At 30.0% G+C, this 14,004-nt stretch overlaps 1 protein-coding gene across 1 annotated transcript in view; it reads right to left on the minus strand.

The window, feature by feature from the left end:
- LOC118196132 (uncharacterized) overlaps positions 1–14,004 on the minus strand; it is a 54,664-nt gene that overhangs the window by 13,587 nt on the left and 27,073 nt on the right. The window contains exons 8-9 of the mRNA XM_035367530.2: positions 7,133–7,269; positions 4,039–4,125 (exon numbers count right to left, since the gene is read on the minus strand). Coding sequence (XP_035223421.1) covers positions 4,039–4,125; positions 7,133–7,269 — 224 coding nt within the window. The remainder of the gene's footprint in view (positions 1–4,038; positions 4,126–7,132; positions 7,270–14,004) is intronic.

The raw sequence follows: 14,004 nt of genomic DNA on the forward strand, positions 1-14,004 counted from the left end.
ATCTGGGGAATACTTCATTGCATTCTCTGGATCCACTCATCAATATGGATAGAACTACATATGACATTAAATGTACAGCGATCCTTGCAGATCATAAAAACCTATTGATATACATTTTTCCCCCTGGCAAAGTTGGCATCTTCCAGCACAGTGATCTTGCACAAGTGTTGCACACCTGTGCAAGTTGGTATGCACCAGGCAAAGTTGGCATCTAACACAGTGATATTGCACAGTTATTCATAGGTACATGTGAGTGCTTAGAAAAGCCCGAGGAAGATGTTACCATAGTTCTCTGGCTCCCAAATTCCTCAGACACAACCCAATTCACAATCTATGAGACTAAATTGATCGCAGTGTTACTTGATCAAAACTCTATTGATCTTTAGCCATACTCCCTCCTGTACCTATTAAGTGCACTGCAGTCAGGTTAGTTCCAACTCTTTCCATCACTTTACGGAATCCCCCCTTCCAGCTCATCCCCACTGTCCATCCTGCAGCATTCCCATTGTCCATACTGCACATTAAGCATAATGGTTTTTTGAACATTAACAAGTGATAACATTAATGCGACTCAACTGTGTATTAAATAAAGTGAATAATAATGGTATAATTTCAAAGTTTAATAAATTAAATTAATAAGTTAATAAATTCATTTTTCATTTAATAAACACAGCTGAAGATTTTATAATTGCTAAATTTGCTTCACTTCATCACTCTGACATACTATAACATATATGTACATAATAACTTTTAATAAGTTGCTTGGAGTCAATACTTACTGTGAGAATCACCATAACTGAGTCCTACTTCTAAATTTTTAGGATTTATCAAATTGAAATAATTACGTGTTCTTGGCCTTGTTAAAAATTACAGTTGAATAATAAAAAAGATAGCTATAAATTAAAAAATTTAAAGCTATATATTTTGTAGCTATGCTTTAGTAAAAATATACCCTCTGAAACATTAAAAGTGCTTCATCTGATGCATGGGTCTTAAAATTTAAAAATTCATGTTCCTTCTTACTTCTGATTATATAATTATTCTTGGACACTGGATGAATTTGTGCAACAATGTTGATTCCTTTAATGAGAATTAGAGTGCAACTTGCATTTTCTTACATCCTCACTGTTGACAGTAGATGAAATGATCGTAGAGACAAAAGAATCAGAGAAGTGAAGAGAAAGAAAATGGTATTCAACAGTAAAGGCAAGTATTAGAGATATATTTGCCATTTTTAATACTGAGAAATGTTATTCAAAAGATAATTATATGAGGAAATGTCACTAATAATATTTACAAGGTCAAGATTTGTGCAAGACTAACTTAAAAATACTTCAGACCCTACCAGATTGCCAAGTAAGTTATTGCGTTATCTGAAAATTATGACAGTCTAAAGAAGGTTTTAAATAAACCTTCTTTAGTTTATTTAATTTAAGTTTAACTTATATTTAATTTAAGTTTGAACTTAAAGAAGAAGTTAGAATTTAACAGAACAGTTTGACCTTAACCCATTAGCCGCTGGTGTTGCGTTGATGCAACGGTCAAAATAAATGAGTGTATAAATATTACTACCTAAGATATTTTATACCAGCAGATGATTTTGTGTAGGGAATATTATGAAGATTATTTATGTAAAAATATATTTGCCTTCAACAATCATTTTGTTTATAATAATTAATCTCATACTTTAAGCAAAATTTTCGACTGGTTATCAGTTTAAATAGTTTCAGTTTCGACTGGGTATCAGCTGAAAATATTTAACGAAAGAATCGCCGTCTTTATGAGTGATCTATTTTTTGTCAAGGTCACCTTTTATCAGAACATTACATCATTTAGATGTTCATATTTGTGTTGGGAAGGAAGGGAAAACAGGTGTTGCGCTGATGCAATGTCAGCAGGAAACAGGTAGTCAATTTCCTTTTTCACTCATTCCTTTCGATGTTCTGGTTATTTAAAAATGCCTAGAATGAGGTATCTTACATTAGAAGAAGCCCTTCAAAGATTTTTTGATGAAGAAACGGATGATGATAATGTTAATAATGACCAGAATGAAACTGATATTGTTGTTGTTTCCCCCAAAATTGCAGAAACTAGTGACAAAGAAGAAAGGAATGGCGATGTTTTAAATAATGATGATGATATTTTACCAAATGATATTGCTGGGGAAGTAAGAAGTAAGTTTCAGCCTTCTAACAGCAGTTACAGTCATACTAAAAAGTTCAAAAGGCAGAAGACTGAAGTCTTGAAGTGGATAAAAAGGAACTGTTAGTTATGTCTCAGGAAGAACATGAAGAAAGAGATAGAAGAGAAATTATAAAAGACAAAATACAAGGTAAAACTAATGCGCAGAAAGAAACATCACACGAGTACAATCCTACTCACTAAACAACATAGTCTTATTCCGATGATGTTGCACAAATGCAACATTCGCTTTTTCAACAAGTAAGAGCATTTTTTTTAATTTTCAATGTAAATTTTTGTTATAAATGCTTAATTTAATATTTGTTATTATTTTCATGAGAAAAGAAACATTCCTTGTAGTTTTGGCGGTTAATGGGTTAACAGAAGAAGTGAACTTAACAGAAGACACAATGCATGCAATAAAACTCTGCCATTTGTAGCTATTAAAGTGACAGAAAACAGTTCGGCATAACTAGACTGGCTCAAACTTTAATAGCATGATTTGACTTTGACTAGCAAAATGGCTAATTCCAAAATACTAACATAACAGAGCTGGTTGAGAAGAAGTAAAGCTGCAAGTGATGCTCCTAAAGCTCTTTCTAAAACATTTAAAACCCTTGTCTTAAACAATCTTAACTCATTTGCATCCTGGTGAAGGCTAATGAAAAAGATAAGTTATAGTACAGATCTGAATCATAAAAATGGGATAATTAATAGACAATGCTAAAAAAAGAGGATGGTAAAGAGAGCCGTAACCTCAGAAATGAAATACAATGTATTTTATATACTGAATAATGAAATTATCATAGTACACTAGGAAAAAATTCTAACAAACCATTATTAAAAAGTAAAAATAAAAATTTACTATTGACATAATCTTTAAATTAGCTGAATTTTTACTTTACTCAAGATATTAAACATTTTCATATATTTTATTAGATAAATCAAAAAAATTGTTGCAATTGTAAATGAAAATTTATTCATGTCATTTATAATCTAGAGATTTATAAATGTTAAAATTTTATGAATTAAAACAATTACTTTGCATTCCTTTATCTGCTTATTTCCTTATGCTTTCACATAATGACATTTAACATGTATTTTTTATGGTGGTTCAAACTGAATTTAAGTTACGAATTTTCCAAGTTATGTAATATTATGTTTTCTGGCCTCTCTCTCATATGTTTTGAAAGAAAATTCCTAACTTTAATTTAGAAATAGTGCTTTTAATTCCTCCTTTTAATTAGGCTACATCCTCTTCCTAAATGTATCACTTGAAAACTAATCTGCATTATACTACCATCATTAATCTTGCAACCCAGTTAGCTCTTGTTCAATTACCATTCAAAATTTAAACGAAGGATTCAACTCAGTGAATATGCTTTGCTGAAATGTGCACTAACTTTTTGCCTGCATTCCTCTCCCTATGATGTGCTATTGCATCGCTCTGTTCTCTATGTGTTTCATTGTCAGGAAAAATGTGATATGCTATGAAAACTTCTGGGGTGCTCATCGCACCCATATTGATGTGCATAATAAGAATATGTGTGCTTAGAATTAATCATCAAGAAATAAAATTGTTATCTCCGACAACATCTGCAAGTTTTTTCTTCTCCATTGTGTCATCTGATGTAAGCAAATCCTCAAATCACCTACAGTGTTGTGTAAATGAGAATATCAAGAATATTTAAAAAATTTTGGAAAGACTGATTATATAATATTTTTGCCAACACTTTTATGAATGCTCAATAAATAATAAAGATAATATAGCATCTATTTAATGATAAAAATTAATACTTGTATTACGATGTTTGTGAACAAATTTTAATGTAACAACAAATCAAATGAGAAGATTACTTCTGACTGTGGACAATGATCAGTCATTATGGTTACTTTGTTGTTTCCATTTTGCAATCCAGTCATTCTGAATACAGAATTTCCACCCTGAAAAGAGAGTAATTATACATGCATCAGGAACAAATACACTAGGAAATAAAATATTTGTGAAACATATATCTATAGATGAGAACAAAACATTTAAAAGTTTCAGTTATAGTGACATAATGAATAAATATATTAATAATCATCCATCATTTATTAAATTAAAAATATAAAACTGATATTTTTGTGACAGTTACATGCATTATAAGAAACAGCTGAAAAAAAGATATATTAGTCATTATTAATAAAAGCAAACTTATATTAAAAAAAGCTTGTATTTATTTATATTTTATTAATTTAAGCATATATAATATATAAGTACAAGAACTTTAATTTATAATTTATCTCAAAATCTTAAATAAAACCATTTACAAAAGCTGGACAGGCAGACACTGAGATAAAGGAATTAGTTTCGTAAGAGTTCTTCTTGACCTGCTAAACATGGATACGTCTATGCTGCAAAAATGTCAAAAATATTGAAGTTGTAAGTGAGAAGCATGTAAAAAACATGCATAAAATCTTTAGAAAAATTATCAGTACAAATAGTTTTGCAGATAAACGTTTTCATACAAAAAGTTTAAAACTTTTTAAATTTAAAGGAATGGATGAAATGAAAGATACGTTAACAAAAAGAAATAAGAGCCACTTAAAATGGAATAATAGTAAAATACTGCAAGTCTGCAAAATAAATATAAAAAATTATGATGTTAAACATAAAACTGACAGACTTTTCAACTTATTCCAAAGAAATTAATGCTCTAAAGGAAATAAAGCAAAAATACGATTTAATGATTCATAGAAATTTAAAACAGAAATTATGACAAAATATTGAAAGTGAAATATATATCAAACTCAAGTTACCGGACCAGAAATAAACAAAAAAGAAAGAGTTCTAATTAGCAATCAAACATAAGAGAAAAATTTCCTAAAGAACCGAAGGAATTAAAAAAAAAAAAAAAAAAGAAAAAAAGAAAGAAAGAAAGAAAGAAAGGAGAAAAAAAAAATTAATCTTTAAACTGGTTAAATGTTTTTATGCAAAATACTTACCACATATACTCATATATTTATTTCCAGTACTATTTTCAAAACGTATTAATTACTGTTTACAGTCAGATGTTCTAACAGTTTGTCTGTTCAATCATAGACACCATACATTAATTCCCAGTCCTTTAAACCTCCAGATTTCATTAAGTTCTTTCAATCTATTTCCTAATCATTCTCTTCCTACATTTCTTTTCTTCTTTTCACAATCAAGATGAAGCAATCTTTTTTTAAGTTAGAATTTATAAAAAAAAAGTTGCTTTTGCATCTAAAAGACATATTCTCCTAGCTTCTCTAAGAATACTCTTTGCATAAAGACTGAGGTTTCTGAAAAACTTTCATGCAGTCTCTCATTTAAATTTACTCAGACTAAAACTACATTCCTCTTGATGGTCACTTGTACACTACACCAGCACTTATTTTTCACAAAAAGTTTACAACATATTTTAGAACCTTAAAAAAAAAAATTGATTGTTTTTAAACTGAGGTAAAAATAAATGTGACTTCTTAATACTTTATTAAAAATTCCACTTTTTTAATTTAATAAAAGGCAAAATTATGAAATTGGAGGTAACATAATGAAGCTTATGTATGATACCGTAGAGACATTAGATTGTTTCAAAGCAAGGAACATGAAAAATGAGCAATGCCTTAGCCGGGACTCGAACTACGGACCTCTTGAATACGCATTGAGCGTGCTGACCACTATACCATGAAGGCATGCTAAAAAGGCAAGAGAAATACCTTATATACAACCCCTTTTAAAGGGCAACTGGGGATTAGGGGACTCAGTCGCAAAATCCTGGTGGTGAAGAATCATCATCCACCACCTTTTTTAGTTTGTGTGCCACTGTAGAGACACTAGGTTATTTCGAAACAAGGAACATGAAAAATGAGCAATGCTATTGCCATGACTTGAACCACAGAATTCTCCAATACGCGTCGAGCGTGCTGACCACTACACTATGAAGGTATGCTAAGAAGCAGGAGAAATACCTTGCTAAGAATATATGCTAAGAAGGCAGGAGAAATACCTTATAATATATGTGAAAATTTATAAAAAAACATACTTATTGGCCAATTTTTTTTATTAATCTGGCTATATTTTCAAATATGGCAAAACTAATACCTCTGGAGAGCTGTTAATGGTTTTCCATAACTGGTTTCTTTGGGTTCATTACCAATAATGACATAATAGTTAAAATTATTAACCACAGAGTATTTTTCCTCCATTAACATAATTTTAGTAATTTTACCATATACAATATCTTTTTAAATATGCCATAAAATTAACACTTTATTTTTATGAAATTTATTTGAATTCTACAAAATATCTGACAGAAACTGCATAATTTTTCTAAAGTAATTTGCTTTTAAATGAAATGAGACAATTTCTACATGTGCATGCACACAGTTTGCCCTAAACCACTTTTTAGATTAAACAAGATATTTTATTATAATATTTAATTCACTTTGCTTTCTTATTTTTTGCACTCAGAATATGTTTAACCATAAACAATAATGGAATTAAGAGCTACATTTAGAAATTCTTCATAAATATCTTTAAATAGAAAAATATATTCTTTTTTTTAAATGAATATATTTTTAAGAATTAGCTTTCAGTACATAAAAAACAAACATTTATTTATGTACAATCTCATGCAATACTGGCGTCCATGGCACGAGTGCATTTCTAATGAATTTCAAGTTTCTTTGTCATTAGCATGGAATAAATCTCTAGTTAGATGACAACACAGAACTTAAATACACGATAAACTGCAAAAATGTAAATGTGTTATTTATAAAATTCAGCCAGCATAAGTATAAAGTACATCAAATGTACAAAGTATTACAGTTAAATCAGCAAATGCCATAAAAGAAATTAAAAAAAAAATTATCAATACCTCACACTGAAATAAAACTTCCAAAATTAATTCATAAAGATATAAATTTTATAATAAATATTAACCTTATAAAATAAATCTTGCTTTATGCCATTGATTAAAACTCTGTTCACAAGTGAATCTGCCTCAAACTCGCATTTTATGGAAGTACCTTCAATGGTGGAATTGGCAATGAACAAAAGATTCTGCTTCCCGATTTTCTCTGAAAATGTAAACAAATACATTAAAGAAATTTTTAGCCTACATGTAAATAAAAAAAAAATCTGAAAGCTTTCAGATTTCATATTATGCCAAAAGAGGCCCTTTTTTTTTCCATTTACATACACATACATGTTTTGAGAGCACTTGGGCAACTGTCCCTTTGGGATAAAATTATTTTAAAATAATATACTTTTAGAATTTCTGATAGACAGACTCGCACACTAGAGATACAAATGTTTTGTTCTGCACAGTTTTATTCCATTTAAGTTTTACAAAATATAAAACAAATAATAAAACAAATTCGAAATTCAAAATTGGGTTTCCAGGTGTCCATGTTAGGGTGGAGGACTATATTATTCAAAATTTGATGACTCTCAGTACCATTAATACGAGAAACATACATACATTCATACATTCTTCATTATTTAATTTCTTCAAATACAATACAGGCTGATAATATTTGGTGGCAACAATTTGAAAAATGATTCAATGCTTTTAGTGATTAGATGCAAAATGCCATTTCGAGACTAACAGCCCTTCCTAGTTAATAACAATGACTTAAAAGTTATTGACAAGCTTAAAGAGCATATATAGAGATCAGAATAAAGCAGTTTTTTCTAACAGGAAATCTATAGACTCCATACAATTATTCTACATTATGATAACTCAAGTTCAAATTCTTATTTACTCAGGATTACTTCAGAGATCAAGAATAATATTTAAAAGTTATTATACTCTGACCTCTTTACAGGACCTTTAAATTTGTCCTTTAAGCCTACAGAATCACTTTACACACTGATGTACATTAATACTGCAACATTAGGAAAGATGTATCCTGTTAGCCAAAAATTTTCCTGATGCATTTTCTCAAAATGCAGTTTAGATGATTCGAAGTAAATGATTAGAAGCGCTATGCAAATCATATACATTAGTAAAACTTTTGAAAGCAATTTATGATGAAAAAACAGAAAGAGGATAATTATGGAACTATGCTTTATTCATAGTCTTCTAAATCTTTGTTAAATTCTTTCAATCTACTTTCTAATCATTCTCTTTCTGATTTTCCTTTCCTTCTTTTTCACAGTCAAGATGAAATTTTTTTTTAAAGTTAGAATTTATAATAAACAGTTTTCTTTGCATCTGAAATGAATATTCTTGCAGTTTTGCTAAGAACAATTTTCGTGGAGACTGAGGTTTCCGAGAAATTTTCATGCAGTCTCCAATTTAAACATACTTAGACTAAAACCGCATTCCTTTTTTAATGGTCACTTGTGCATTGCAGAGGCACTTATTTTTCATGACAAGTTTAGAACATATTTTAGAAGCTTCATGTTTCCGACTTTAAAACTGGAATAATTGTTTTGTATCAAGAAAATCCTTCTAAGAAACTAATGCTTGTGTTGGGCAAAATATGGCTACAGTGATGCAAAAGTAAAATCTGTGTACTAAAGAGAATCAAACTTATTGACCTGAAGGATTGAAATAGTCTCATAACATTTTTGAATGAGACAACATACATTCCACATACATGATTATTATGAGTTGAACAGCTTTATTACAAGACCAAGCTCAATATCAAGCATGTTGCACTGCAATCACCATTCACTTGTGAAGTTCAATGTCATTGGAAGCAATAGGGGCTTTTCAAAAAGTGCCATTATCGACATAACAAGTCTTTTCAGACAGATCCCTCATCCTTCTGCAACACCATAATTATTGTGCCTGTATTTGATGACACCATGGCAAGAGACTGAATGAGTTATGATTCACCATACCTTTCTGACATTTAAGTACTAATGGATTCTAGTTTCATTCATATTAGCATGCATTCCCAGTAATTCCCACTAATCAGCTACTGTCAACTGTCACATTCCTGAAGTGTAGAAGCTTGCTATATATTCTCAGTTGTAACGTAACTCAACCTCATCATTCTGACAGCAATTAAAATCTCAATATGACTTCAGTTATCAGCAAAATAATAAGTGCCCACATATGCTGCACAATATTCAACATTTCCTGGATGACCACCATCTTCTATTTTTTCCTTTGAGTCAGACATCTCTGGCCCATCATCACAGAAAGACTGATGCACCACAAACGATTTATGGCAGCAAATCAAAACCAAATGCACTGAAATACACCAAACAAAATTCCAGTATCCTTTCCCATGTCAGATTTACAGTAGTAACTAGCGTCATCCAAATCAGCTGAATGACTTATTGGTTTCTTTGTACTCGCCAAACAAAACAAGCTATAACTAGATTATTTCACTCTTGTCCATAAGATAAATGTGTAATAATAGCCCTTACCTTTTATTGTGTTCAACTTTTAATGGCTAGCATTTCATACACACACACACACACACACACACACATATATATATATCTATACACACACATAGTGTGTGCACAAAAGTCTTTACCTGGCTTTATTTTTTGCAATACTTGGTGGCAGAGAAATACTTCTAGTTACAAAAGTGTTTAAAGTGATAAAAATAGTGTTTGTCATTTTTAAACTTCTAACTTGTTATGCGTTCTTTCGTCCCTATACTTATGCTTCAACAAATGTTATACTCCTTATGAAAGCAAAACACACATAAAAAAAATATCCCTCTTGTCTGTGATATTTGACACTAAAATCGAACATCATATGAAGGAGGTGTACATAAATTGAAGAGCGAAATGTTTACAATTGTCTCTAACTAAAAATAAAATATCGGTTTAGAAAAAGGTTCCTGATGTTAAGGATTAAGGGAGGAGCTTATCTATGTAGACTGTGAAAATTATTAACCAATATGCTCATATATATATATATGGTGTGTGTACAGTAGAGCACTGCTTATACAACTTTCAAGGGACCATGCACAAACGACATATAAATGAGAAAGACTTATAAACAAAATTTTTATTTGTGGTGTGAAAATATTAACTGTACAATTTTGATAATACTAACATCTGTATTGATATTGCTCAAGTTTATTATCGTACTTTCAATTTGTTTAAAATATTAACTATTTTCAAACAAATTTAAAATTAGTATTTAAAAAAAAATTTAATTAATATTTTAAACAATTACACAATTTAATTTTTTTACAATTAATAACTTAAAATGACATTAATACAAATATAATATTTTTAAAATCATAAGAATGCAAATTTATGTAATGTAAAATTAAGTAAAACTGAAAGAAAAGTCACACCTTTACTTGAATTACCATCTTGAATAAGTAATATTTCTCTCTGTATACAATAAGCTTTTATTTAAAAAACAAAAAGCAGAAAAATTATTTCATATAGTTCAATAAGAATAATACATTAAAAATTCTAAATATAGAATTCATCTATAATCTTGTATAATAAATAATAAATGGGTGAGGTGCACATGATAAATTTTAAAAGATACTGGCTCATACATTTGGAAATGCAACTAAATTAATAGAAAATTAAAAAAAAAAACATAATGGTTGATGCATTTGAAAATGCCATTAAATTAATAGAAAATTAAAAAGATAATGACTGATGCATTTGTAAATGCAATTAAATTAATAGATTTCATTATTTAGGCACCTATACCTTATTATTTGAAATATATAAAACTGTAAATGAATTCTATAAATAGACTTATTTAATCTATTATTCCCATTTAACTATAAGTTATTTTTCTCCTTTTAGTGCATTTATTATTACAATTTTAAATAAAAGCCTACTGAATAAAAATGATTTCTAATTGAATTTTATTTTCAGTTTTTTAGTCTCAATTTCACATTGTGAACAATAAAATTTTAGTTGTTATGAAAACACAAGCAAGAAAAATAACTGAACAGATCATTCAGAAAATAAAGATATTGCTTTGAAAATTCAGTTTCAGAAATTGGATGCAATAATGTTATAATGAGCATTTTACTTAAAATAAAAAAATAAAATAAAAAAAAAATATTGCCAATTAAGTGCACCAAGATAGAAAACCCCAAAACAATTTTTTAATGAGAAATGCTTTTTTCTCCCATCTGCTTAAGCCTTTAATACATTTTTTTTTAAAGTAGAAAATCACTGAATTAATATTTTTATCATTCTTGTTTTCAGTGAAAATTTCAAAACATTACATCCGACACAGATATCATAAACACCATACAGTTTAATAATTTAATGTCATCATTTTAATAATAACATAATTTAATAATTTAAAATCATTTTCAAAATTTTGCCAAAAATTCAGAATTTAAGCTACAAATTTCATACAAGTTTCCATTGAAAAGATTCTTTCTCCTCTCTATTCGATAATGCAAACAATGAAATTCTGATATGTTTAGTTTGCTCATTAAACGAAGATATGTGTGAATATCCTTTATCTGTTAAAAGTCTAAATCAAGTTTTGAAAAAAATTGCTCCACCACATTCCATTGTTATCAACAATCAGTGTGCATTCAGGATTTGAACTCTTTAGCTTATCAGGAAGTAAATTAAAAATCAATTTCACTCATTGAAACAGCATAAATTAACTTAATAGACATATAATAATGTCAGATGTACATAAGCTTATAATGACGTCATTATTATAATGAACTTATAAAGATAACAGAAATTGGGAAATTTTGAAATTAAATATCTAGGCAAACTTGTGTTGTATGGGAATTAAATATTTTGTGTTTTATTTTTTATAGCAAATACTTTTCCTAAATACAGGTAAATAAATAGAAATGCACAAAAAGATTTCCTCATTTTTACAAGATTGATTGCTTTAAATATATATATATGCCAAAATACGAATCTTTGTGATATTTGAAACATTTTTGGAACTGAAAGTATAATATCAATGAGTGAGATCAGTGAAAATAAAGACTAGGTAGGGACTTCCGTGAACACGTCGTGCATGTAAAGGATATAAAACACATAAGATAAAATACTAAGTTTAATTTGCAATATTTCTTAAACTCTTCATTTTAATCTGGTTATTTTCCTTTTCCATCCTAAAACTACTAACTGCTTATAATAAATCGTTTTAAACTGCATGATTTTAAAATTTATCCCAGTTATATGATTCCTGCATAACTCATAACACAGATATTTACATAATTCAGTCAATAATGATTTCAAATTTGGGAATTGAAACTTGATAACAGACAATGGAGACAAATTTGAACTGAAACTAATCCTTCTGAACAGGGATTTTACTTTAGATATGCTTCTCTCACTTCACCGTCTAGGTAGACTGCTGTTATTGCATTTCTTATCACATCTTAAAAATGTAAAGTTTTTCAGGAATTCCATTAATTTCAGGAATTTCAGCCCCATTTTATCTATATTACATTAAAAATGTTTATCAATGAAAACTGGCTTATGCCTTTCAATGCCAACATCATCTAAATTATGCATATATCTTAGTCCGCTCTTCCACATTTCATATATATATGTGTTTGCATATAAGATACAGAAAAATATGATAGCTGCTGTAAAAATAAATTGGCGATCTCAAAATTACCATTCTATATATGGTGCTCTCCCCCCTAAATTCATCTGTTCTCCCAAATTCGAGATCTTTCTATGTTATGTAACGCTACTGAAAAAGGGCAATTAAAACTAATATTAACCAATCTTAGCTTGCCTCCACAATTACATCAAACTTAGTATAAATACTATTGGTACAATAACTATTATACTGCTGCATTCCTTTCCTAGATCCCACACTGCAAACATCTCTATTTTGTTAAGCCCTTCTTCCTTCTTATTCTAAGATGATATAATGCGAATATAAAAAATATTGTAATGATCTAGAAATATCCTATTTAATAAGAAATGATTTAATTATGTGTGAATATAAAGCTGGGTGATTTATAGAAATCCAGTTTTTGTTATCTTCATTGGTATGCCTCTTAACCATCAGCCATGACAGACATCAAAAGCTGTTATCAGTTCCAGCGTTCAACTGTACATTTAAAATCATTACATATATACGTAGGTTGGGGCAAAAGTCACGGCAACTACTTTTTTTTTTTTTTTAAGATACCAGTCCGGTTGAAAAATGGGACATATACAGATGAAAGGACAAGGTCTTAACTACATGTGTGGACAATGAATAGCACCAAAATATCGTAACACACAAATTTATTACTGTAGTATACAGGGCAATAAAGCCTTCACTGTGCAAAAGAATAACACAATACACATAAAGCTGACATAACAAACCTGGGCCTAAAGACCCTCAATGTAGTCTCCTGCTACTGTCACCACATGCTACCAACAATGTGGGAGGCGCTGAATACCATCAGCCTCAGCATTTGCCGCACCATTAGCACACAGCATTAGCAATGTCCTCTCGTGTTGCAAACCGCCTACCACTTATTGGTTCCTTAATCTTCGGAATGAGATCAAAGTCACAGGGCGAAAGGTCAGGAGAGTACGGTGGGTGCTCCAATTCTTCCCATCCTCAATGTCGAAGTAGCTGCCGTACACACTCTGCTTTATGTAGTCTTGCATTGTCGTGCAGAATTATTGCACTGTCCGCAAGACCTGGACGTTTATCCGAATGCCCCGTCATACCTGTCGCACCAGGAAGTCCCTGTAGTACTGTGCGGTCACTGTTCTGCCATGAGGAACAAAGTGGCAAACAATGACACCCCTGACGTCATACGCGACGATCACTATCAATTTGACTGGGGAAGGATTCTGATGCTAGTTATTACGCAATATCCTGTGAATGGTGTGTTTCTCGATGCCACTTGCCCTCTCTAACTCCAGTA

Source organism: Stegodyphus dumicola, chromosome 9 (genome assembly GCF_044657685.1).
Source record: "Stegodyphus dumicola isolate Sdum_Otavi_A_Nest chromosome 9, ASM4465768v1".
Taxonomy (NCBI): domain Eukaryota; kingdom Metazoa; phylum Arthropoda; class Arachnida; order Araneae; family Eresidae; genus Stegodyphus; species Stegodyphus dumicola.